Source organism: Lissotriton helveticus, chromosome 4_1 (assembly GCF_964261635.1).
Source record: "Lissotriton helveticus chromosome 4_1, aLisHel1.1, whole genome shotgun sequence".
Lineage (NCBI taxonomy): Eukaryota > Metazoa > Chordata > Amphibia > Caudata > Salamandridae > Lissotriton > Lissotriton helveticus.
In genome coordinates, this window is record NC_136063.1 from 164,633,030 (window position 1) to 164,659,588 (window position 26,559).

At 49.4% G+C, this 26,559-nt stretch overlaps 1 protein-coding gene across 1 annotated transcript in view; it reads right to left on the bottom strand.

Moving 5' to 3' along the window:
* The window catches only part of ZC3H3 (zinc finger CCCH-type containing 3), a 1,704,695-nt gene that overhangs the window by 1,637,732 nt on the left and 40,404 nt on the right, over window positions 1–26,559 (bottom strand). Inside the window, exon 2 of the mRNA XM_078686633.1 lies at window positions 21,577–23,440. Coding sequence (XP_078542759.1) covers window positions 21,577–23,440 — 1,864 coding nt within the window. The remainder of the gene's footprint in view (window positions 1–21,576; window positions 23,441–26,559) is intronic.

The following is a 26,559-nucleotide window of genomic DNA, read 5'->3' on the forward strand; positions in this document are numbered from 1 at the left end:
AAACGACAAAGTTGGAGGAAATAAAAGCAAGTGCCCTGAACCTCCCACCCAATTCTGGAGGGTTGGCATGTAAGATCCCTGCCATATCAGTAGGTGACCTCAGTCACTTTCTGAAAAAGACGTGCAATGCAGGCATTTATTTTTTATTTAATAAAATGACAACAATGTCATGCACACGTTTAAAGAGGCTCCTCCCTGAGGGGTTGAGTGCAGAAGGGGAGGATGCGCTGATAAAAGTGAGTGCAGACAGGGTGGAATGCCGATGGAAGTTAGATAATTAACAGCACTAACGAACTCCCGTAGGGTGAGCCCGACATTTAAAAACACGGGCAGACAGACATAGGTGGAAAGCAACAATTAAGTTCGTAGCAGCATAGAGAGGCAGACAAAGCTGCCAGACATCGATCCGAGCTGCACAGTAAGGGGAGAAGGCGCGGGGAGGAAAATAAAGGGCTGAGGGAATACTTGTTGCAAGGTTTCAAAACCCGACAACAAACCTCTGGCTGTTGAGGCAGAGCTTCCCGCCTCCCGGGTCCTTCTTTTACCACTGCATGTCCCACCCTCCCAAACCCCCTTCCCGTACTCCTAGTCCACAGTGTGACATTCAAAGGACAAGGTCTAATTTACTTGCAACGCACCGCCCTTCCAAGGATGCCAAGCACCAGCCATGGTGCCTATCCGATTGGACAATACGGCCTATGGCGAGAGTTTTATCACATTGTTACAACGGCCCCGGGCAGAAGAAAGAACAACCACCATGCCAAGTTTACGGGACTGCTTTGAGCACCATCGTAAAGTGTGTCACGGACAACTAAACATATTCAGTCGTCTGTGTGTAATATGCAATCCTTCCATTGTCGCGTCACAAAAGAACACATTTTAACTGAGGAATTTTTGTGGCTCCCGAACAACAGAGGAAGAAAAAAATCGAATTTTTAAAGGTCGCTTTTGTTAAATAATGGTTGCTTGGCATTTCCGCGCTGTAACAAGCTCCAGCAAATGCGACTAGCTTTGTTTACGGACTAACGAGCCACAGTGCAAAAAACTAGGCGGAGAAAAGCAACTGGAAATAAGAGAGAGAGACGCGGCGCTCTGCAGACTGTCTGCAGGACAGGGGACCATCTTGGCAGCGTCGGATTCCAAAGCGCGCCTTGGGATTGGGTCGCGCGCGTGAGCGGTCTACGTTACAAGCTCATGCGCGCGACCCGATCCGAAGGCGCGTGTCGGAATCCGACGCTGGCATAGACCATGCTGCGCGCGTGGCCAGCTCTTGTCTCCCCTCGTTGTCGGCTGAGCCGACAGCTATAGTCCTCGCAAGCGAGAGCGCGCTTTAGCGCGCTTTTCGCAGGCTCGACCTAAAAAGGGTGCAGTATTTACATATGTTAACCGACTAGCACCCGCATTTTGCTTCTTCAAATAATCCACTTGACGGGTACTGTTAGAAACGGGATCTCTGGCTGGCCAAGGCTTGCGCCAGAGTCAGTCAGAGACCACCACTTCCACGTCAGGGCAAGGGAGTCACACACCAAGATAACCCCTGCTCACCCTCTAGGTAACGTGACGCGAGCAGCCAGGCTAAACTTGGAGGCTATGTAGGTTAAGTGTTTGCCCACCACAAAGTAAACTTCACACAAGGTTATATAAAAATAGCCTTTGTATTATATCAAAACACATTAGATAAGAACACACATTTTACAATGTGCCAACAGGCACGGGCAGAATTTACAGGGGATATGTACAAGACAGGGCCACCTGGACCACTGTCAGGAATCATCACTTTTTAGGAATAGTAATTAGCACATAGAACACTTTTAGAACAAGTTAGCACACAACCAGTAATTACTGGTAAAGGGTAAGTAACTCCTACGCAACCCTAACCACCTTAGGAAAATATTGCGCAGGGAACCAAGACCTCACTAGCAACACCTGTACTAGGAGAAAAACAACCACCTAAGTATCACCAATATTTAGGGGTATAAGCATAGGAACATTACACATGATGCATTAACATTCAGAGGTGTAGGGAAGGAAACCACATGATGCATCAAAACACATTCAGCGGTGTAAGGAAGGTAAACACATGATGCATCAAAACACATTCAGAGGTGTAAGAACAAGCAATTGCGCAAAACTCACATGAGCCACAACCTATGGCAGTCCCTAGGCCAACTGGCCTCTCTAGGGCTAGGACGCCCTGTGTCCCAATGTCAGGGGCCTAAACGTGACAGCTGCCCACGAAGTGCTGGGCAACTGGTGCAGACAATGGTGGGGCAACGTTGGAGCCTTGTGGGCTCAAGAACAGTGAAATGCCCCTCTGAGCCTCGCAGGCTCGTAAAACACAACTGTGGCACTGCTGAGCCTCTCTGGGCTCGTGGACAAAGAACTGGCCCTCCCGAGCCTCTCAGGGCTCGTGAAACAACTGCGGGCGTGGAGCCTCGTGGGCTCGAAAACGGAGATGCCCTGAGCCTCTCGGGGCTCGTCACAGATGTGGGCGGGGAGCCTCGTGGGCTAGACGAAATGCCACTGAACGACGTAGGAGCCCCGCTCGGAGGGCTCGAAAACAAGATTTGCCCCAGAGCCTCTCAGGCTCTCAATACCGAATGTGCCTGCTGTAGTTGGAGTCCCACTCGGGGACCCGAGAAGAACCAACTGCCCCTGAAGCCCTCGTGGCTTCACAACAACAACTAGCACGAGGTCGCGCTACTGGGGGGGGGGGGGGGAGGCGGACACCGACAATGTGTCCCGGCGCCCCTCCCTTCTTCTCTGCTGCCACACTCACCGGGTCTGTCGGCGGCTGGGGACGGAGAGCTCCCGCTCCTCGGGACTCTCGCGGCGGCGTCTCTTCTCTTTTCCCCCGGGGCTCTCCCTTCGCTTGGGAGCCTCGGCAGGGCACGCCAGGCTGCTTCCTGCTCCTTCGATCCTCCCCCGATGACGCGGCGGGAGGCTCGGCTGGCTGGGCCAATCCCAGCGCAGCGGGGGCGATGACGCGGGCAGACCCTGGGCCCGCGGCAGTGATTTCTTCCGGCAAAGCGAGGAGTGGGCGCCCTCGATTAAATCACTAAACAGTGAATACGCGGCGTGGGCAGCCGCTGAAGAGCATAACAGCGCTACCACGCGCTGAGGGGACAATTACAGCGCTCCCAGCGCTATAAGCAAAATAAAGCGCTCTTAAGCGCTAGCGGCAGAATAAAGCGCTCCCAGCGCGATAAAACCAGATAAAGCGCTCCCAGGCGCTCGGGGGAGAAATAAAGCGCTTCCAGGCGCTCTCAGCAAGAATACAGCACTCTAAAGCGCTAGATGCAAAAGTAAAGCGCTCTCAGCGCTATGGGCCAAAGCAAAGCTCCAGCAAGGGCTGGAGGTAGGCAGGGGGGCAAGGCTGGGCCCAGAGCCTGCTCACTGGGCCTCCAGGCAGGAAGGTACTCCAAGTGGCGGTCCTCCTGCCCAGCAACAGCAGCAGCCCCAGCCCCCTCAGGATCCTGGAAGAGAACAACTTGTAAGGGGACACAGCCCCTTCTTATACTACTAAATCCTTTGTTTGTAGGTGCAGGGTGGGGGAGAAACCAGTCGCAGCTGGTTTTGAAGCACCCTTGATGGCTCAACCACCCCTTTTATTCACTAGGGAGGCTAGGGTCGTTAGACGCACCACAGGGGGCGGAGCCAGCATTGTGTGGGGAAAGCCCAGCCCCATTCAGGAACCAGGTGCAGCCCTCCCTCACATCACTCATGCTGATCTCTCCACTCACCACTGGGCAGACCCATCCAGACTTCCTGGAGCCAGGCTTGCCAGCCAGCTCCAGCCAATCACGCTCCAGCACCCTCACTGCACACACACATCAATGTCTAGAAGTGGCACTTCCCCACTAGACACATACAAGCCGCACATACCATTGTGCAGCATTTACTCTCACGAGTTCGCACATACCAAACTCGAGCCTGCACTCTCCACACATCAGGAACTACTAGGGACCTAGATATTCCCCATGCATTCCTATGGGATGGCAGGCCAACCTTACTCCACGCACGCACTTTACCCTGGGATCCAGGGAAAAAGTGCGCCAAGCCAGAAATCATGAACTCCAGGTCACCATCAAAAAGCAAAAAGTTCAGGGGTGAACCAGCCACAAAGGCCCGGGGACAAAAACAACCCCCTTCCAGCCAAAACGCAGGGTAGACCGATCACCACCGTGATGGGCTTCCCTGCTTTGGGCGATAGAACACGGACACGGGCCCGCCACTGCCGGGACACCGTCCTGTTCCACACCACTATGAACCCCTGGGATTCCTTCTAAAACCACCATCTGGAACAACTGGGCTACCCCACTGGTACTCCCAAGCTGTCCGCGGCCAGGACCAGGCCCTGGGCCACCCAGGTGCCACCGGTCCTTGCCTATCCACCCCTGGCACATAGTAGTCATTCTCCAGTCTTCCTGTCTGTAAGACAGGGCTAGACTGCCACTGGTTCTCCAGCCTAGGGTCTACACCCTCAGGCGGACCAGGAGTCTCAGGGAAGGCTCTCCTCCCCCTACCTCTTCTTCTAGGGTTCCTCCACCTCCTGCGAGGGGTACACCTAGAACGCCATTCCAACCCAGGGTTTAACCCCTCAGGTTGCACCGGGGTGCAGAGGGCTCCCACCCTCTGCACCCCCTTCCAGAGTTCTGCACCCTCCCAAGTGGAGAGGTACCCCTGGAAGAAGCACTGGCTAGGACTCTGGTTACAGACGTCCCACCCTTCAGGTCAGGCCGATCCTGAACCTGGCCTCCCAACCTTCGGTCTAAACCCCTAGGTGGGATAATTGCCTGGCACTCCAGGACTTCTGGGGACTCACTCACCCATCCCCCTGAGGCTAACACATGACTCATGCGCTGTGTGACTGTCTGTCTGGCGCAGATCTCCCGTCCCCTGTCCACCTGACAGTGCGGGAAGATCCCCCAGAACAGAAGTGGTGTCACCATGGTAACTCCAAGGGAACGTAGCCCAACTGGCTAGTCCCTGACCCACTGGTTTTCCCACTGGGGAACACATCCCCCATTCAATCCTCACTTCGGACTTCTGTGCCCCCCCAACTGGAGTGGCACTGCCGGACACTGGAACCACTGGAACACTATTTAAAGATACTCCAGGTTATCTAGACACTAGGAGATCCCCCTCAAGGGGTCTAACAGGACAGCCTAGGTCCCCAACCTGGTGTTCCCTCAAGAAACCATCCAGGTTCTGAGACTGGGTTTCGGGCACCTGGGAACACTCAGTCCCCCACTCACTCTTACTCCACTGAGACAAGACGTGAGCCCCTACACCCCTCTCGCTACACTGGGACTTAGCTCGGCTACTCTAAGCCTCTTCCACCACACTGGGCTGGAAGATACCTGACCCACTACTCTTGGGGTCACTCACCAATGACGTGTCAGAACCTCTGGCGCATTCCCAGCGGTCTGCTTCCTTTTCAATGTCCCAAGGACAAACGTAGTCACCCCTCGACAGGTGTTGGCGCAACTCTGGCACAAAACAATTGAGCAGCTGCTCTCTGATAACCAGGTTGAACAGTCGATCAAAATCAGGTTCCCCGTGAACCTCTAACCAATCAATCAGTGCATCATGGCAATCATCCACATAATCCTCCCCATTCTGGTGAGGCAGTCTCATACTGCCCCAGAACTTCAATCTGTACGTGTCCTCTCGGGAACAAGGTACTATTCTTTGGAAACGAGGAATGGCACTTCCTGCACCGAACCCTCTATTGCTGCCACCACTGGATCCGAATCCAGAAAACTATAACTGCGGTCAGGGGATACCCTACCCTCTAGGGCTATCTTCTCCCTGGCCAAGGCCCTCTCAGCCTCTGCAATCCTCTACTGCACACCCAGCTGCGCTAACTCCTTGGTATGCTCTAACCTGAGCTTCTCCAAAGCCAGCTGGTGCTCCCTCCCTTCCCTCCTATCCAACCACTCATCTGGGGACAGGGAAAGGAATGGGGTGCTGCATCTGACACTGGACCCAGCAAGGGACTCCCTATCTATGGGGTCCTCACTATCTGCTGGTGCCCATTCACTGTCATCCTCATCCTCCTCTTCAGACTCTTCAGGGCTCCCCTCAGACCCGCCACCCTCATGGTGCGAGGTCGGGCCCTCTCTTTCTCACTGTGCTCACGTTCCCAGTCATCCTTCTGCCATAGGATCAGGTTATCCCTAAGCTTGGACTGGGTGTCTGACTCATTCACTGTGATGTCTCTCTCCTCACAAAACTGTACCAACTCATGCATACTGTACTTAAACAGACCACCGAGGTTAAAAGAAGATTCCATCTTGGCAGGATGCTCACAGACACGTGCAACACAGGGGACCTAACAGTCTGAGCTGAAGCAAGAGTACACAGTTCAAAGTATTTCAGCAAGCTCCCTACCCCAGAGAACTCACATTCATGTGTCCATGGAATCACACCATTCATCCACACACACACCCCCCTCGGACCGGTAAGGCAGTTTTTACCACCCCTGATTTCTCAACCTGACCACACGTGACACAGCTACCAAACTCTGGGAGCAGGATGGGGAACAAATGTACTGGACACTCTTTGGAAAAGAAATACTAGAACTTCAAAGAACAATAATCCCAACATGTAATTATCTAAAATGCAGAGTTTTGTAGTGTGGCCTGTTGCCACTGCGGTACAACGCAAACACAAATCCGGATCCTCACCGCCTGCCACCAATGTTAGAAACAGGATCTCTGGCTGGCCAAGGTTTGCGCCAGAGTCAGTCAGAGGCCACCACTTCCACGTCAGGGCAAGGAAGTCACACACCAAGATAACCCCTGCTCACCCTCTAGGTAACGTGACGCGAGCAGCCAGGCTAAACTTGGAGGCTATGTAGGTTAAGTGTTTGCGCGCGCACCCAGCAACAACACCCAAGGCCCACCACAAAGGAAACTCCACACAATGTTATATAAAAATAGCCTTTGTATTATATCAAAACACATTAGATAAGAACACACATTTTACAATGTGCCAACAGGCACGGGCAGAATTTACAGGGGATATGTACAAGACAGGGCCACCTGGACCACTGTCAGGAATCATCACTTTTTAGGAATAATAATTAGCACATAGAACACTTTTAGAACAAGTTAGCACACAACCAGTAATTACTGGTAAAGGGTAAGTAACTCCTACGCAACCCTAACCACCTTAGGAAATATTGCGCAGGGAACCAAGACCTCACTAGCAACACCTGTACTAGGAGAAAAACAACCACCTAAGTATCACCAACATTTAGGGGTATAAGCATAGGAACATTACACATGATGCATTAACATTCAGAGGTGTAGGGAAAGAAAACACATGATGCATCAAAACACATTCAGCGGTGTAAGGAAGGTAAACACATGATGCATCAAAACACATTCAGAGGTGTAAGGAAGGAAAACACATGATGCATCAAAACACATTCAGAGGTGTAAGAACAAGCAATTGCGCAAAACTCACATGAGCCACAACCTGTGGCAGTCCCTAGGCCAACTGGCCTCTCTAGGGCTAGGACGCCCTGGGCCAAAATGTCAGGGGCCTAAACGTGGCAGCTGCCCACGAAGTGCTGGGCAACTGGTGCAGACAATGGTGAGGCAATGTTGGAGCCTCGCGGGCTCAAGAACAGTGAAATGCCCCTCTGAGCCTCGCAGGCTCGTAAACACAACTGTGGCACTGCTGAGCCTCTCTGGGCTCGTGGACAAAGAACTGGCCCTCCTGAGCCTCTCAGGGCTCGTGAAACAACTTCGGGCGTGGAGCCTCGTGGGCTCGAAAACGGAGATGCCCTGAGCCTCTCGGGGCTCGTCACAGATGTGGGCGGGGAGCCTCGTGGGCTCGACGAAATGCCACTGAATGACTTAGGAGCCCTGCTCGGGGGGCTCGAACACAAGATTTGCCCCAGAGCCTCTCGAGCTCTCAATACCGAATGTGCCCGCTGTAGTTGGAGTCCCACTCGGGGACCCGAGAAGAACCAACTGCCCCTGAAGCCCTCGTGACTTCACAACAACAACTAGCACGAGGTCGCGCTACTGGGGAGGGGGGCGGACACCGACAATGTGTCCCGGCGCCCCTCCCTTCTCTGCTGCCACACTCACCGGGTCTGGCGGCGGCTGGGGACGGAGAGCTCCCGCTCCTCCGGACTCTCGCGGCGGCGTCACTTCTGTTTTCCCCCGGGGCTCTCCCTTCGCTTGGGAGCCTCGGCAGGGCACGGCAGGCTGCTTCCTGCTCCTTCGTTCCTCCCCTGATGACGCGGCGGAAGGCTCTGCTGGCTGGGCTAATCCCAGCGCAGCGGGGCGATGACGCGGGCAGACCCTAGGCCCGCGGCGGTGATTTCTTCCGGCAAAGCGAGGAGTGGGCTACCTCGATTAAATCACTAAACAGGGAATACGCGGCGTGGGCAGCCGCGGAAGGGCATAACAGCGCTACCACGCGCTGAGGGGACAATTACAGCGCTCCCAGCACTATAAGCGAAATAAAGCGCTCTTAAGCGCTAGCGGCAGAATAAAGCGCTTCCAGCGCGATAAAACCAGATAAAGCTCTCCCAGGCGCTCGGGGGAGAAATAAAGCGCTTCCAGGCGCTCTCAGCAATAATACAGCGCTCTTAAGCGCTAGATGCAAAAGTAAAGCGCTCTCAGCGCTATGGGCCAAAGCAAAGCTCCGGCAAGGGCTGGAGGTAGGCAGGGGGGCAAGGCTGGGCCCAGAGCCTGCTCACTGGGCCTCCAGGCAGGGAGGTACTCCAAGTGGCGGTCCTCCTGCCCAGCAACAGCAGCATCCCCCTCAGGATCCTGGAAGAGAACAACTTGTAAGGGGACACAGCCCTTTCTTATACTACTAAATCCTTTGTTTGTAGGTGCAGGGTGGGGGAGAAACCAGTCGCAGCTGGTTTTGGAGCACCCTTGATGGCTCAACCACCCCTTTCATTCGCAAGGGAGGCTAGGGTCGTTAGACGCACCACAGGGGGCGGAGCCAGCATTGTGTGGGGAAAGCCCAGCCCCATTAAGGAACCAGGTGCAGCCCTCCCTCACATCACTCATACTGATCTCTCCACTCACCACTGGGCAGACCCATCCAGACTTCCTGGAGCCAGGCTTGCCAGCCAGCTCCAGCCAATCACGCTCCAGCACCCTCACTGCACACACACATCAATGTCTAGAAGTGGCACTTCCCCACTAGACACATACAAGCCGCACATACTATTGCGCAGCATTCACTCTCACGAGTTCGCACATACCAAACTCGAGCCTGCACTCTCCACACATCAGGAACTACCAGGGACCTAGATATTCCCCATGCATTCCTATGGGAGGGCAGGCCAACCTTACTCCACGCACGCACTTTACCCTGGGATCCAGGGAAAAAGTGCGCCAAGCCAGAAATCATAAACGCCAGGTCGCCATCAAAAAGCAAAAAGTTCAGGGGTGAACCAGCCACAGAGGCCCGGGTCCAACAGGTACACTTTGCACTCTCCTCGAGAGATATAGCTACACAAGTTTTTTTCACACCAGCTTGACTCTGGGCACTAGGGGAGCTAAAATTCTTTTACACAAAACCTGAACGTTGCTAAATCCCGCCTGGACCCATACAGTAGATTTGTGCTTCCTGAAGGCGCCATAGAAGGGCACCCATGGGTCATAAGCAGTATTTACATTCCCCCATCACTGATCCCAAACTCCCTATAGGAGCTCTCCGACAACATGTTCTGAAACCAGCCCGAAGCACTTCTCTTGGTGTGGGGGCAACTTTAATGGGGCCATGAATAGAACTCTAGACTCCACTTCAACCTCGGCTAGATTCCTAATACACAATAAATGGGCATCACCCCTGGGGCTGGAAGACATCTGGAACAAATGGCACATTCAGAAAACAACTTTCACTCATTGCTCAGCTGCCCATATATCTTCCTCTTGCCTCGGTTACTTTTTCATGGCTGTGGACTCCCTACAACTCTGGTATAAGGCACCAGAATATTCCCCACCGTCCTCTCAGATCATGCACCCGTAGAGGTACAAAGGGCACGTCACCACCCGGGGAGAGGGGCATAGAGCGACTTAACGCAAACTGGACTTTTCGGCATTCAATACCTCTCTCTCTGCCACTTACCCTGATACCAATCTTGGGTGCATCTCCCTGACGCAGGAGGTATCCTTTTGGCTTACCTCCAATGTCAACCGTCATCTGCCGCTCCGCTCTAGACGACCAATCCCCCATCTCATCCCCGCCCCATGGTTCACAGCTGATTTGAAAGTTATCAAATCCGAATGTAAACATCTGGAGAGATCTTGGAGGAAAACTTACGCCTCGAACGATAAATTAATCTATCAATCTGCTCTCAAACGGTACCATCAAGCCTGCAGAAAGGCAAAAGCTCTCTTTGTCTCAGACTCTATTGAAAAAGCCATTAACAGGCCGAAGACCCTTTTCTCTATGGTCAAAAAACTAGCAGGCTCAAACACCGCCCCCACGCCTCCAGTGTTGGGAGAGGTGGAATGCAATCAGATTGCCGACTTCTTCATCTCCAAAGTTGAAACCATTTACAACACTCTGTCTTCTGTTCCCCCCAAGCCTCCTCCCGGCTCCCCCACCATGGACTCTTTATGCCCAGCATCCCAGCAAGCTCAGATCTCAAACTGGCCCTTGTTAGATCCCACCTCACTACTGGCTCACATGATGAAGGTCAACTCGGGCTCCCCCCTGGACCCAATCCCAATGAATATTCTCCGCCAGCTCTCTCCTGAGGCTCTACTAGTCATCCAAGAGCTCTTGAACTCCTCACTACGGGAATCTATAGTCCCGGAGGAATGGAAAAGAGCACTGGTGGTACCGCTCCTGAAAAAACCTGGGGCCGACCCAAAGATACTCGCTAATTTTCTGCCTATTTCGCTGCTCCCCGTGTTCTCTAAAATCTTGGAGAGACATATTAACATCCACCTCTCTTCACATGTGGAGAACATAGGTTTTCTACATCCATCCCAGTCTGGATTTCGCCCCCTCCACTCCACTGAAACCACCCTTCTGGGGGTGACTGAGAACCTACGAGCCCGCCTTGATCAGGGTGAGACGGCGGCGCTTGTTCTTTTAGACCTAAGCGCCGCATTCGACACGGTCTCGCACCCCATTCTTCTGCGAGCCCTGAGAATGGCTGGTGTGACCGGCCCTGCACTTGCCTGGCTGGTTTCGTTTTTGAACAAACGCACTTTTCAGGTGGTCTCTTCTGGTTCCTCTTCCTCTGTCCGTTCATCTGCGTATGGCGTCCCGCAGGGGTCTTCACTGAGCCCTGTGCTCTTTAATATCTACGTAAGACCCCTAGCTACCATCACGGAAGACGCAGGTCTATCCCTTTACTCATACGCAGATGATACCCAGATACTTTTCTCCCTCTCCTCATCCGCAGCAAATGCCCCATCCGCTCTTAAACTTGGTCTTAGTAGAGTGGCCGAATGGATGCAGACGAACCTTCTGAAGCTGAACGGAGATAAAACGGAGGTGCTCATTCTGGGCAAGCAGAAACATCTCTGGAGCCCTTTGCACTGGCCTCCAGAAATGGGCCCCCCACCTCTCCCAGCGACTCAGGTTTGCAACCTTGGATTTGTTCTGGATGACTCGCTCTCGATGCGATACCAAGTGGTTAAGGTGGCCGCCACGTGCTTTTCTATCCTGGGCTGGCTTCGAAAAATACTGTGGATGTTACCGGCAGGATCCAGACGATCAGTAGTCCACGCCTTAATCACCTCCCGCCTGGACTACGGCAATGTACTGTACCTCGGAGTCACACTGGAGCTTCAGAGAAGGCTTCAGTTAGTTCAGAATTCAGAGGCCCGACTTCTTTGCAAGGTCCAGTGGAGATCTCCAATCTCCCCTGCTCTTAACGACCTGCACTGGCTCCGCATTGATAATCGCGTCAAATTCAAGGCCCTTTGCTTCATGCACAAAATCAAGCAAGGGTCAGCCCCAGTCTATCTCCAGGCCCTGGTTCAATAATACATTCCTCCCCGCCACCTTAGATCATCTGGCCTAGGTAATTTTCAAACTCCACGCTTCAAACTAACGAGAATGGGTGGGCGCGCCTTTTCCTGCGTTGCCCCAAGGCTCTGGAACTCCCTCCCGGCGTCACTGAAACTTGAACCATCTTTGCTGAAATTCCGCAGAGAACTTAAGACCTGGCTCTTCTCTCAATAACATCTGCGATGCATCAATCACTGCTTCTCTGGCGCCGGGAGACCCCTTGTGGGTAGCTGCGCGCCCTACAAATTCAACTACAAATACAAATACAAATACAAATGCTTGGTGGCTAAGGGAGGACTCTCTTACAGACTTCCTGCATACAATCACGGGGTACTATTCTGAACTGAACCAGCATTCGGTCACCTCACCAGCAACAATATGGGAGGCTTTTACTGAAGTGATTTGGGGCAGTCCACGAAGGAGAGCAAGACAGCGAGAAGGACACTGCCGCATTGGAAGCCCAGATACTCAAACTTGAGCGATCCATGGGACCGGTCTCACCTTCCAATGCCGGATTCCTTGAGGTGCTACGAGGGGTGCTGCGGCATAAATTTCTACATACAGCTTGGTACACTGGTACCCTTGCCCAACACCACCTACACGAGGAGGGTAATAAAGCTGGGAAATTAATCCACTGGCTCTCCCAGAAACAGGAGGGGACCTGCATCATTCCAGCAAAATGGTCCCAAGGGTCTCCTATCCTACAAGGCTTCCAAATAGCATAGTCCCATGCAGACTATTACTGCTCCTTATATTCTAGCAGGTCACTTCCACCACTGGAAGTATACAACCCAATAGCAAATGACTTACCAGTTTGCTCACTCTCTGCATCCCTACGTGACGAGCTAGATGCCCCTCTGACACAGGAGGAGGTCCAGTTAGCCATCGCAGCCTCCGCTCTGGGTAAAATCCCAGGCCCGAAAAGGCTCCCACTCTAATTCTATAAGCACTTCTCCTCCCTGTTAGCTCCACATCTACTGAGGTTGTATGGGGAGGTTAGCCTTATGAGCTCACTTCCGCTGGACATCAGGAATGCTACAATCACTACCATACTTAAGCCTGGTAAACCCCCTGATCTTTGTTTTTCCTATCGACACATATCCCTGCTGAACGTCAAAGTATAACTCCCCACTAACGTGTTACTAAACTCGAGGAGTAATTAAATCCCTGGTATATATAGACCAAAATGGCTTCATGCTTGTTAGGGGCACATGCCACTGTATCCGCAGAAGCCAGTTTGCTCTATCCCAGCTGGACTGTCTTCAGGGTTCCGTGGCCCTAGTTTAGATTGGCTACAAAAAGGCATTCAACATGGTTCATTGCCCCTTTCTCTTACAAATACTTGTTTGCATGAAGTTCGGCTCCAAATTCCTAACTTTTGTCGAAGCCCTCTACTTGTCTGGGGAAAGGTATGTCCTATGTAATATTTAATACCGAATCAGCTGAAATCTTGCATTGCGGAGGACTGATGTAAAGCTCACCAGGATCATGTCCCATTCCTTGGGCGTAAAAGGATGGGCCACATCTGCCTCCCAGCGATTCCGTAGGGGTGCCTAGTCTATTGCAGTTTGTATGAGGAGTGCGTCCGCGAACTACCTAGTGAGATGCCTTCCTGTACCCATAACATGTACGTACTGTATTGTGAGATGTGTTTGTAATTCTTGTGTGATGTCTCCCACGTTTTGTTGCAGCGTGCTAATCCAGGATGTGTGGCTAAGGAAATGACCCAGCGGCACTGTGTTAGAGACTCATATTTCATAAGTGTACCATCTCGGTATAGGTCTCCTATGGTGTGAGGCCCACCTCGTACCAGGTCACAAGTTCGGTCGGCTTCGTCCTCCTGATACCCTTAGGCATTCCCAGTAATGGAAGTACTGGCGCATATGGTATGATATGTTTGGTGAGGAATAAGCAGCAACGAGACAGTGGTGAGCCACCTGCACTACCAAAGGGAGAGACTTGGGCGATCTGGTGCATGGGCAGAAGAGATAAAGTACTGTATCTAAAGCATATGGAGGCCATTCTCCACTTTGTCCGACAGGTATAGCTCCGTCATCCATCGGGCCACTCACTATATCTGGCATGCTAAATAATAGTGCTCTAGATTAGGTACAGCTAGTCCTCCATGAGCCAAGGGCAAATATAGTTTCGTGAGTGCCACTCTACCGCGTGACGTGATCCATATGAGGTCCAAAAGCATGCGTTCTAGTGGGCGGAAAAAGGATGGAGGTAAATAGAGTGGTAGATTAGTGAAGTGGTTTACAATACATGGGAGCACCGCCATTTTAATAAGTGTCACTCTCCCTGCTACCGAAAGAGCAAGTGTTTTCCAAAATGTTTTCTGTGATGTCAAAGAGGTGACCATTCTGGTGCGGTTGCCTTCCATCAGGTCCTGGCTAGTGTGAGATCTGTATTCCTAAATATCAGAACATGGTCAGCTGCCAAGGGACCAGAACATCGCAAACAGTGAGGATTGGGTTTGTTGTGTGGGAGGCAAAGGGAAACAAGCATGATTTGCCCCAATTAACAAACAGCCCAGATAGTCTGGCGAAGAGGGTGAGAGTGCTGGGTATGTCGGCTGGAACAGATCGGACATTTCTGATGTACAGTAAGATATAGTCTGCATTTAACGATATTGCGTGCATGTCCGTTCCCAGCGGAATACCCCACTGACCTGCAGAAGCGCGTATAGCCATTGCCAGTGGTTCGATAGCCAATGAGAAGATAAGCGGGGAGAGGGGCAACCCTGTCTGTTGCCCTTGCGTATCTTTATGGGTTTCGAGATTAAATTCCCCATCCCGAATCGAACAGTTGGTTCAATATATAAAAGTCTGACCAGGCACAGAAAGTACGGGCCAATCCCATATCTCGGCAGTACACTGAAAAGGAACAACCACTCGACGGTGTCAAAAGATTTTTTGCAAAACTAGTGCTAAGCACCCCGATCTGGGTCAATCATGTGGGGCACATCCCATTACGCGGAATAACCTGCGCAAATTGAGAGAGCTGTTGCATGCTAGGACAAACCTATTCTGATCCCCATGAATAAACTATGGTGTCAATAAAGTCAGTCTCCCCGCTAGGACTCCTGCCAGAATCTTACAATCTACATTTAATAACGCTAGAGGGTGTTATGATCCTAGTTGCGTGGGGTCTCTATCAGGCTTTGGTAAAGTGACTAGTGTAGCTTCATTGAGGAAGTCGGGCAAATGTGCGGATTGTAATGCCTCTTCGACACCCTGTATAGCTGCGGAGCTAAGAGGTCCGCATATGCTTTGTAGAGCTCAGATGGAAATCCGTCTGGGCCACGGACCTCCCCAGAAGCCAAAGAGCGCATCACGTCCTGTATTTCGGTCGGTGTGATGGTGTGTCCAGCTCCATACACTGATCAGGGGCAGAATGAGGAAGGTGTGGTTATCTAAGAAGGAGTTTATATCCGAGTCTGACACTTCCAGCGCCGATTGGTATCATTTTTTGTAATGGAGGACCATCTTGTCATGTATTTCATGCTGTGTATATCGCATCACACCATTAGGAGATAGCACTGCAGTGAGGGGTCCTGACATCTGTTCCTGTCTAATCTGCCAGGCAAAAAGAGACCCTGAACGGTCTGCTGTTGCACGTGTACTCACAGAGTGTGCCATATAATTCAGGCATCTCAGTCACTCAGTCAGTGTCGCATGGGTTTTACGCGCATCTATTTATCTCGAAGTGCAGGAGGGCACGGCGGCTGCCCGTGTCTCGAGTGTTATTAGGGTGCGCTCCACGTCTAGTAGTCCTGTCTCCAATCATCTCCTCATGCCACTTCCTATCCCCAGGCATTGCCAACACAGTGTGAATTTTAATGCATTCCATACCGCCAGGGCTGACATAGCCATGCCTGTGTTGTGTGTGAAATGGTCAGCAATTGCAGCCTGAAGGGACTCCCGGAAGAGAGCATCTTCCAGCATGGCAGGGTGTAGACGCCAGGTGGGACCGAGGGGCTTCTTGTTTCCCAAGCAATTGTTATGCATTGTGGGTTGTAGTCTGAGTGGGTGCCACCAAGGTAAATAGTATCTGTGACAGAGGGGAGCAAATTGGGTGTGCCCAAGAATCTATTTAGTGCATGTAGCAGGGAGTAAAATGAGTACACTTGTGTCGCGGGTTCCAGAGTCTCCATAGGTCTACCAATCCCACTGCCACGTCCAATCCCTCAATATGGAGGCATTAGTGGATGCTGTTGTGCAGCAGAGAGGTGGCAAACCCCAATCTAGACGATCTTGATTTGTACTGCAAATTGGGTAATAATGACATGAATACATTTAAACAATGTACGTTAGAGATTGTGTGCATGCTAGAGCCTGTTTTAAATTTGACATATCTGTCCTATGACTCTTATTCCCTCTTTCCCTGGCATCCCCTTAAGACACATCCTTTCTACCTTCTAGACTCTTTATAATGGCTCCCCATAATGGCTTCCCTGGTTTCATAAAAAGGTGGGGCTTTTTTCTGTTAGCCCTATTGGATTTTGTACAACTTTAGCACCCGCCGGCCGTTTATGTAAGCAATTTGTTATGAACTTGGATTAGCTGATATTTTTTTTGAGGAAACAATTATGGATCCGTCCAATGGTCCCTTGCAATGGATGTATTTGAACTCAACACAGTAGTATTTACACAGTCTCTGGACGTTCGAAATGAGACTTTGACATTAGGGTGACAACCCAGTAATGTTTATGTGCTTTGAAACAGATTCGGAACTAATGGCTGTGGGTATAAAGATCACTATTTAAATATGGCTGCCGCCACAGTTACAATGCAGATTAGTCCGTTGCTGATTTCCACTTTGGCCTAAGCCGCCGACGCACTAGTACTTCCGGGTGACTGTTTGAACTTAAATCCGGCAGCGACGGGTCTCTCGTGTGTTTTGGTAACCGGAGGACGCGGGCTCCTGAGATCACACCTACAATCCCTACAGGGTAGTGCGGGGAGACTCTTCTCAACGAACTGGGCTCAAGACCCGCGGGAGTGCTGTTGGTCCTCCCACGGGTTGATCGAACAACATTAATTAGTTAAATGATATTTGTGCTTCTAACACGCTGGCTTGCCTCGTGTCTTTTCAAATGTTGTGCTCACAAGTATTTCTGGGACATGTAGTGTCAGTATACGGGAATAATTCGAATACGCCCCAGGGGAGCATCAATCTGATAATGATGTTAGGTGACAGCCTGGAACACATGCTTATTATTTTCTTAGATATAGCATCTTTGTTTGTCGAGTCTGACATTTTGAGAGCTAACTTTTTTGCTACAAAGGACATGCCATAACAGGACCGACATTAGATGTGAAGAAGCGTGCACTCGCGAAGTATAGAATTATTGCATGCAGATTTTAATAGGTCTCTTTTTTAGCCTGAAATTTGATTTTCTTTACCTCTATGCTACCACTTAGCGCAGCTTTCCAACTTGCAACAACGGGGTTCTCTTCATTTTAGCCATCTAGGCTCCATGTAACCTGTTCTAACATTTTCAACATGAATCTTGTATTTATATATCTTTTGATATATATAGGGTCTTATCACGGTACTCTGAATCCTGAGAGTTACTCAGTTTCCAGATCAAGCCAAAGGGAAATAAAAAATCTTGAATGTAAGTTCAGCCAATTGCATATTATGCACATGGGCAAGCTCTAGATTGTGGGGCATTCACTGGAAGTTTGATACATCTCATGTATTTCTCTACACCACAGGGTTTTACAATGGTTTCTTAATGATCTGGACTCCCACATATTGGGGACGACGATAACAAAGATCTTTAATTGATCCGAGTGTCAGTTTTTTACAATATACTTTGTGGGCTTACTCAGCATCTTGAAACGACATCCTATGTAGAGTGAAGAGATATCTCTGTCTCAAATAGTAATGAAGTATTTGTTCTTATCCTTTGCTACTTAGGATTTCTCCATTTACAACTGTGCATATATGGTTTAAATGTGGGTTTCGATACCCCATGGATAAGTGGGCAAGAAGTTAACTATTTGACAGCTTGTAAGTAAGTTTGCGACAGTAGGGACTCAGCACCTATTTGTCTGAAGTACCAGGGCAATCTCTGACTGCAAATCCATTTCAATTAATAGGTATTTTTTGGCCTACCAAATATCTAAAATCAAATTCCAGTGGCCAGGACATAACGAGGCAAGAAAGGACCTGAAGCATTTAACATGAGCGTCCTTTTTTAGGTATAGACATAGACAATATTACAGATCCACTACTGCCCTTGGTTTTCATACATGAACAGATCATAACTAGGTCTAAGTTCACACTTCTCTGTTTATAATTTTAGTCTGTCCGCTTCAGTTCCGAGTGTAGAGAAAGGAATTTTCATATTTGGAGACTACAGAGCCAATAGAAGAGAAGTCTCAAAGGCTCCTGTGTTAGCACGACTTAAGGTTATTATGCTTTTTGTCTCAATATAGGATTTGATCTTGGTGTATGGCAGTCCTTCATGACCACACTGACTGTTCTCTCTCACGCGATTCTTTCTTATAATTCTTTTCTCATCAATCGTATATGCGTTTGGATTGTGATATACATTTATTGCACAATGTTCAGAGTTAGGATAGACACGACTCCGCAATACTGAAGCTATGTGGAGCTATGTGTCTTTCATTTTTTCTCCCATTCACGTTTTAGGTGTCTTCACACTCTTTGGTTCTTTGCTCTGGGTGTTTCTCTCTTTTCTTTCTTTGTGTGAGAGTTATTGTATTTCACACAATTCCTCATTTTAAGATTAAGGAGCTACTCGTTGGCCTTTTAGTTTGTTGATACATGTACCAACTATTTTATTCATGCTTATCTTTACAGCCTTGAGGAAGTCACGGTGGTGACGAAACGCGCCTTGGCTGTTTCTGTACTACACGACAAAGAACTGGAATTATAAAATTTACCATAGAATCTGTCCTTTGTAAATGCTAAAACTGCGAGAATAAAATCTATGTGTTTTTTGAGAAAATAAATCACTGTGCAACTATTTAATGAAGTCTTCCTTATAATTCCTGTGACAGAAAGTATCTCTAATCACCAGTTTGTTGTTCCTATTGCTTTAGTAAGATATTTGTTAACTGTATATGGAATATTTAGAGTGCCGGGGTTCTGCTGTTTGTGTATATTGAACAAAGGCACTTTGTGCATTGTTCTTATCGATACTCTGGGTAGTGGGGTATCTTATCCTGAGTGGCACCTACTAGACTTCTTGGTGTTTAGTACACCCATGTGACAAACTTTTTCAACGTGTACCTCTGTCCGCTAATACCTCTGTTGAAGTGCGACAGTATATCCACCACTACCTTGTGTGGCTACTGATCTAGACGTGTGTCCATGACATTAATAAAATCCCTGCCTATCAGCCATGGCAAACCACACCACTTAGAAAGCACCGGTGATAGTGACCGCATTAAGGACACTTATTCCATATTGGGGGCGTAAATGTTACTTAGTAGGAGGAGTCATCCATCCAGTCTTCCTTTATGAAAACATATCTACCCTCCGCACCTGACACCACCTCTTCTGCCAAGAAGGGCCACGTGCCTCATTGCCGCTCCTGCCTCAGGCCTGCTTTCTGCGTCCGTGGTGGTACAGGCACCGGTTTTCAGTTTTAATAGGGCTTCTTGCCTCATGAGGGGATATATGTCGAGGACCATCTATTTCAGGTCATCTGGGAACGGGCAACTGTGAGAAAATGTGTGGTCATGTTTGTTTTGCATTTTTTTACATCATATGTTACTTCGATGCTCTGTGATTCTGACCTTAACTGCTCTTGTCGTCCATCCTATATATTTCATCTGATACATGCAGGTGATCATGTAGATGCAATTACATGAATAACAGTTTGTGTGCTTTTTTGTGTCCACACCAAGGTGTCATACAGCTGAATGACCATAGTGGCACATACATTACAGTGTCCACATGGGTAATATCCCATACGCGCCTTTTCATTTTTAACCAGGGTAGTGGCCACATTTCATTAAAATTGTCTTGAGTGGACCACTATCTCCTGTTTTAATCCCACAACCCTTCACATCACCACACCTACACTAACGAAGGGCCCTCACATGCACTACACCCTACAGTAAAAAGGAATAAAGATCTCCACCAAGGAGGCCCCATCACGGGTGCCGAACGGGTATTGCAACGCAGACCCGATAAGGGGCAGACCCGATGATGAAGCAAGACACCTAGCTGGCTGGGTGTGTGAGGGTCTTTTTCCTAAAGGAGGAAATCATTCTCCTGCCCTCTGAGTGTACACCATCGAGTGTACTCTCAAACTTATACAATTACCTGCGACTCACAATAGGAACTGCATACCACCTTGGTTTATACTTAAGACACTGGCCTGTATGCTGGACCAAGATAAAAAGGCCCTAGGTTCCCCCTCTTTGGAAATTATATATATATATAAACAAGCATGGCTGACAGAGCTCTTCTACAAATGGAAACAAACTCACAAAGTCTGGAAGAAGGTACCCATTGGGTAAGGCAGGAGCTGAACCTGGAACATTATACTTTTTATGTGGAAGGGAGAGGATGAGGAAAGGACGATCACGGAAATTTTTTATGACATATTACTATTGCATGCACATTTAACAAGCCCATGAAACGTAAAGTTGTAACTGCACATGTAAGGGAGCAAACACACAGCATACAAGCTCCCCATAGTAAACAAAAGAAAAATCACGATGTAGCAGGAAAGCTTAAAAATATATTACCAGAAACTAAACTTTGGTCTGGAGAGTCTGATAACCGCCATGGTCACAAGGTATAAGGCCCATTAAGTATTAGAGATTGTAATGAAAGATCTGTGTTCATGACTTGGTAACAAGTAACTGAACTTTAAGAAAAACGCACTTCACAAGTCTGCATCTCTTTTGAATGCTGTGAACATCCATGAGTGTAAACTACAAACTATTGGCAAACCCATTCAGCAGTCTCCTAGCTATCCTCGAGATGCTATTCACTCCCCTTTGCTTTACTTTCAAGATTTTAATACGCACCCAGGCAGTCCTTTCTTCCACAGTCCACTCCTAAACATATTCTTAGTAGGCACCTCTCACCTTTTGCTGCATTCTCTTCTTATGGCATCGTGTTTGTGCTTCCTATCGTTCCCTCTACTTTATCCTACTCGGATGGGATTGATTTCCTTCAGCCTCCCAATTCTGCATTCAAACTTTCACGTTACAGACGCAGACTTACTTCTATACAGTGTTTAACCACCATAAGAGACATACTGATATAAACATAGGTACCACAGTCCCTCTCTCTAAACTCCTACCCACCATATGTTCCATATGCCACATCTCTGTTGTGCATACAGCGGTCTTAGCACCAACGTGCTTTTGAACTCCTAACAGTTTCTTTAGTTATACCTACATCTAACTCTGTAAAATGGAAGTCTGAAGGGACATGCTGTTCTCCTGTGTGTGGAATTCAGTCTAGCACACTGCAGTCCTAGATATATTTGTCAGCAGTCAGGACTGTGCTCTATTCATTGCCTAAATACAAACAAATGCCTTTCCAACCATAACATACCTGGTAAAGCTTTTCCTACGGATGATTTTAGTGCGACTTTTCACTTTGTATCCAGGATGTGCAGAATCACCAAATGATTTGGTAAAGCTAGAAGCAGGCGACTTCTCAGGCACATGCAGAATAGATCCACCACGCCCACGCTGACCCTCAGCGTGCCACCTGAACTTGGATTTGGACGGTATGGAGGACTGCACAGCAGTGGCTGCTTTCCACCTGTACTTGTTGCCAGATGCCCCGCCTCTTGGAGGTGTAGTGGTTTTCTTTGACTTTGCGTTCGCATCGCCTTTTGGCGACACCTTTGGTGTAAGTGTCTTCTGACCACCAACAGGGGTCTTTTTGGCACTTTCAGGAGTTTTTGGACTTGACGATTTTCTTACTGTCCGGGTGCTTCGCACTGAGTTCGCCACCCAGGTGTATTTAGTTTTCCTACATTTGAATACCTTTCCAGAGGGTGTGGGGGTAACACTTTTCTGGGGACTGAAAATCTTATGAGCTGTTACCAGTCTCCTTTTCAGAGGGTTAACAGTGGTAGCAGGAGCAGCGATCAGAGTGGGGTTGCTGTGCGCCATGAGATCTCCACAGCTTCCCGCTTTTTGTGGCGACAGAACCAGGGTGGCTGGTTTCCCACCTGGAGGTGTCCATCGCAGCTCTTGTGCAGGTAAAGATTTTTGTAGTTTGTTCGATAAAGCCAAAGCACTTTCACTGCGAGTTCTGCTTAGTTCAGAAGTCCACTTAGTTGCACTGTTCCCTGACCTTGTGACCTTTACCAATGAAGTTGAAGAGATGCTGGTCTCTGACTGCTGTTTCAGATGAGTTTGTTTCCTTTGGCCTTCCGCTTCAACCGGGCTTAGTCGCTTCGATAGAAGCACAGATCTGGGAGAAGGCTTTCCTTGCTCTTCTCTGCCAACAGTTGGGGTCCTGGTCACAACAGTTCGAGAAATTGGGGTCCCTGGCTTTACTTGTCCTTCACTGCCGGCAGTTTGGATCCTGGTCACAACAGTTCGAGAACTAGGGGTCCGTTGCTTTCCTTCTTCTTCTCTGATAGCAGTTTGGGTCCTGGTCACAATGGTTCGAGGAACAGAAGTCCCTGGGTTGACCATGGAGAGAACCTTCTGTGCTGTCTGTACAGCAGTTGTTTGTTTATTCAAAGCAGAGCTAGTCCAAACAGACTGGTTTATTTCAGAGCATAGTTCCTTCTTCACAGTTAAAGTCTCGGACCTCTTAGGGAGGATTATCTTTGGGTCAGGCTTCTGACCAAGGTCTTGACTATTTAAGGTGCTGGAGGAAGCGCTGGGCACATTCACGCCTCCTGGGGGAATAGCAGCTACTTGAGGTTTGTTCACCAAAGAGTACTTTTTCCTCCAGGCGTTTCTTGGATTACGCAAATCCTGCTGCTGATGCTGCTGAGACTGCAGTAATTTCTGCTGCTGGTGTTGTAGTGGCAACTGAAACAGAGGTGGTTTTTGGTGTAGGTTTTGTTGTTGATCTACCTGCTGCTTCTGCTCTGTTGGTTTCGGCTGATGTGGCAGCTTCCGCTGCAGCACTTGTGGCTGGTGTGGCATTGGTTTCTGTTGCTGGGCCTTTAGTGGCAGAAGTTGTGGTGGCTTCTTCTGTTGTGTCGTCTGTTGCTTTGTCTGTAGCTGCTGGAACTGTTGCTGTTGCAGTGTATTCTGCTGCTGGAGTGGAGGCTGCAGTAGCGGCTCGTGCTGCTGGTGCTGTTGCTGGTTATCTCTCTGAGATGGCCCAGCATGTGACATCCCCTGTGACTTGTAAGTTGACAGTGCTGGGTTCCTCCACGTATGTGTTGTAGATGGCAAATGGGCAGGGGCATTGCCGTGAACATTTTTGTGCTTGTTTATAAGACCTGAAGAACAAAACACAAAATATGTTGTTAGATGCAGTAAATTCTACTTCAAGTATGTTTAGATTGATTAAAAGTTTGAATATTCTCACTGAAACTCGAAACTGAGTCCTACCCTGAACATGGTCTGCAACTGGTGATTTAAGCAACAACCATCTAACCCAATTATACAAATATTACACATAAACGAAAGGCAACATGAACCATTCTACATTAGTTTAACCCCTTCGGCGCTCATGACGAGCTCAGCTCGTCATGAGCGTAACCTGCCCTACGCTGATGACGAGCTGAGCTCGTCATGTAACGCAGGTTTTTTCAAAACGCAGCGCGCAGCGGGAAAACAGCTAGCACGCATGCGGTTAAAAGCTCCAGAACGCGAGCAGCTCATGATGGGCAAGATGGCCGCTAGGCTGCTGTAGGAGGTAGTCGCACCTACCCCCTCTCCCTCTCCTGCATCGTGTACGGAAAGACTTGCTGAGATGAGGAGATGAAGAGATATGCTGTTCTCCCTGATAACTAGCAGCAGTAAGAGAAGCAAGGAAAGACCCGAAGTACTAAGGAAAGTACTGATAATCCTACGGGGGTTTCTTGAAGTGAAACTGACGAGATCGATTCGCCAAGGTTTTGCTATACTGAAAGGGATGGCACAGCGCACAGGGGCGATCCCTAAATCAACAGCGCCAAGCAGAAGGACCGCTGCAGCAACTGGTGCCACCCAGAGAACACAGCCCAAGAAAGGAGAAAAGACGGAAAGACATGCCAAGGAAAAAGAAAAAGAAAAGTCTGAACCTAAGAGTGCGCTCCAGGCGGGAGCCGCAGTATCAAAGGAACAACAGCTGCAGAAGCGCCGTCAATCGGACAGCGGGGTCACGAAGCAAGTAAACAGTGTACCTGGCAAAGATCGTCGGCAGCCTACAGTCACGGAGGCTTTTGCAGCCAGGATGCAGCCGTCGATTCTCATCACGGAAGTCACATCGGCCCCGGGCGGAGAGCTGAGCGCGGAAGCTGAACGCTGTAACCGCGAGGACGCAAGCACGGTGGTTGCCGAGCAACCAGAGTCTCAGGCGTCTCAGGCGTGCGCGCAGGAAGGGGCCGCATTCAGCGGGAAGCTTTCCGTGTCAGCGCCAGAGGATTCAGACGCAGTAGCAGACACGGTAACAGACACTGTGACAGACGCTGCTGCAGACGCCGATATACCAGAGCCGGAGGAGGTAGGAGATCTGTCAAATATCATTAACAATAATGAGCAAATGCTGGAAGCGCTGCTAGAAATCGATATTGCGCCTACGCCTGGGGACAGCAATACCCTAGTGCAATCCACCTGGGGAAGTATGAGAAGTGTGGAAAGTCGGGCTGTTAAAGGTGGTAAAGGAGGTAAAGGTGGGAAAGGAAGGAGAATACATACCCCAGAGGCAGAAAAATTCTATACTGGGACTGAAGGCTCAGATTCCTCGCGGCGCACAGATGAGGAGGAGGATAGCATTACTGACTTCTCAATAAGTTCTGAGTCTGATTCCGAAGGGTCCAAGACAAGCGGTCAGATAAATAAAGATACACAGCGGGAAAAAAGGCGCACTATGATAAGAAGAGAAAGAGGCATTGATAGAGCCGCATCTAGTACAAACAGGAAATTGCTATGGGACTATGGCAGTGCCGCTAAAAAGTATCAGGGCCAAGAGCTAGGCGACACCCTCGATAATCACTCTATAAACATCTCTCAAGATGCAGCTGCAGCACCAGGTACTGCAAGCGCCTTCCAAGAAACCCCAACAGGGGGAAGCGGGGCGGACGGAGGAGGGGTCCCGGAATTCTCACAAAATGTCACGATGGACACGCTGTTTGACACTCTTAAACAGATGCAGGCCGAGGCAAGGGCAGAGAGCAGAAGAGCCAGGCATGACACTAAGAAAATTCAAACCTCAATAAGGAAAATGAACAAAAAATACCAGGAAGTGGAAGAAAGAGTGGGGCTTGTTGAGGAACGGACTAGCAGAGTCGAGGACGAGATTACTGACTGGCAAGCATTTAAAATGGAACAGACTAAAAGGGCGGAGGACCTGCAATGGAAAATCGAAGATTTCGAGAATCGGCAAAGACGGAGTAATGTGAGACTTCTTGGACTGGAGGAAGGGGTGGAAGGACAGGATCCCAGGGGGTTCGTCATTAAATTGTTGAAAGAGGTCTTCCCTGAAGTACCTTGGCAATGGGAACTAGAAGTACAACGTGCGCACAGGTTCCCACTGGTTAACAAAAAGAGGAAAGATGAGAGACAGGATAACAAGCCTAGGGCCATGTTGGTCTTCTGCGGCAATTACCTGGCAAGGCAAGAGATAATAGAAAAAGCGAGACCAGAAGCCAAGAAAACAGCCCAGGGAGTAACTTTCTTTGCTCGCCCCGATTTCTGCCACGTAACGGTAGAGAGACGGTGGCGACTTAGGCAGATGATAACACCTTTCCAACAGCAAGGAGCGGAGGCTTATTTAATGTTTCCTGCAAAATTGAAGACCATCGTGGGGGGGTATGTGAGAATGTTTTTTTCAGAGGTAAAGGCCGGGGAATACTTAACAGAGCTTACTGAGAAAAATAAGGGAAGAGGGGGAAACAGATAAAGGCCTAAATGGTAGCGGTAAGACAGGTTGGCAACACAGGGTGTGGGGCAAGGAAGACAGGATATGTAATCGGGGAGGGAGAGGGGAGCGACTCTACAGGACATAGCAGCCACATATAGGTCATGTGTGACCTATTTGCCTGTGGAAGGGGTGATGGGGGGGAGGGTGGGAGTCCTGAGGGTGGGAGTCTTGAGGGTGGGGCGCTGGGAGGGTGGGTGGGCAAAAGGAAGGTTGTAAGGTGTAGGATAAGAGCACAAATAGTGAGAAAAGGGAGGAAAGAATATACTGGAGAGGAAAGAACATCAGTAAATATTTGGTTGGCAAATATTAAAAGAGTATGTCATTGTAGAAGAGTTTGTGATTTTAGTAGGGACATTGTTGTGATTTATAAATGGCGTTAAGGGTGATTTCCATGAACGTATGCGGGTTGAACAATGCGGATAAAAGACAAAAAGTCGCTGCTTTGCTGAGATCACTTAGATCAGAGATAATATGCTTGCAGGAAACACATAT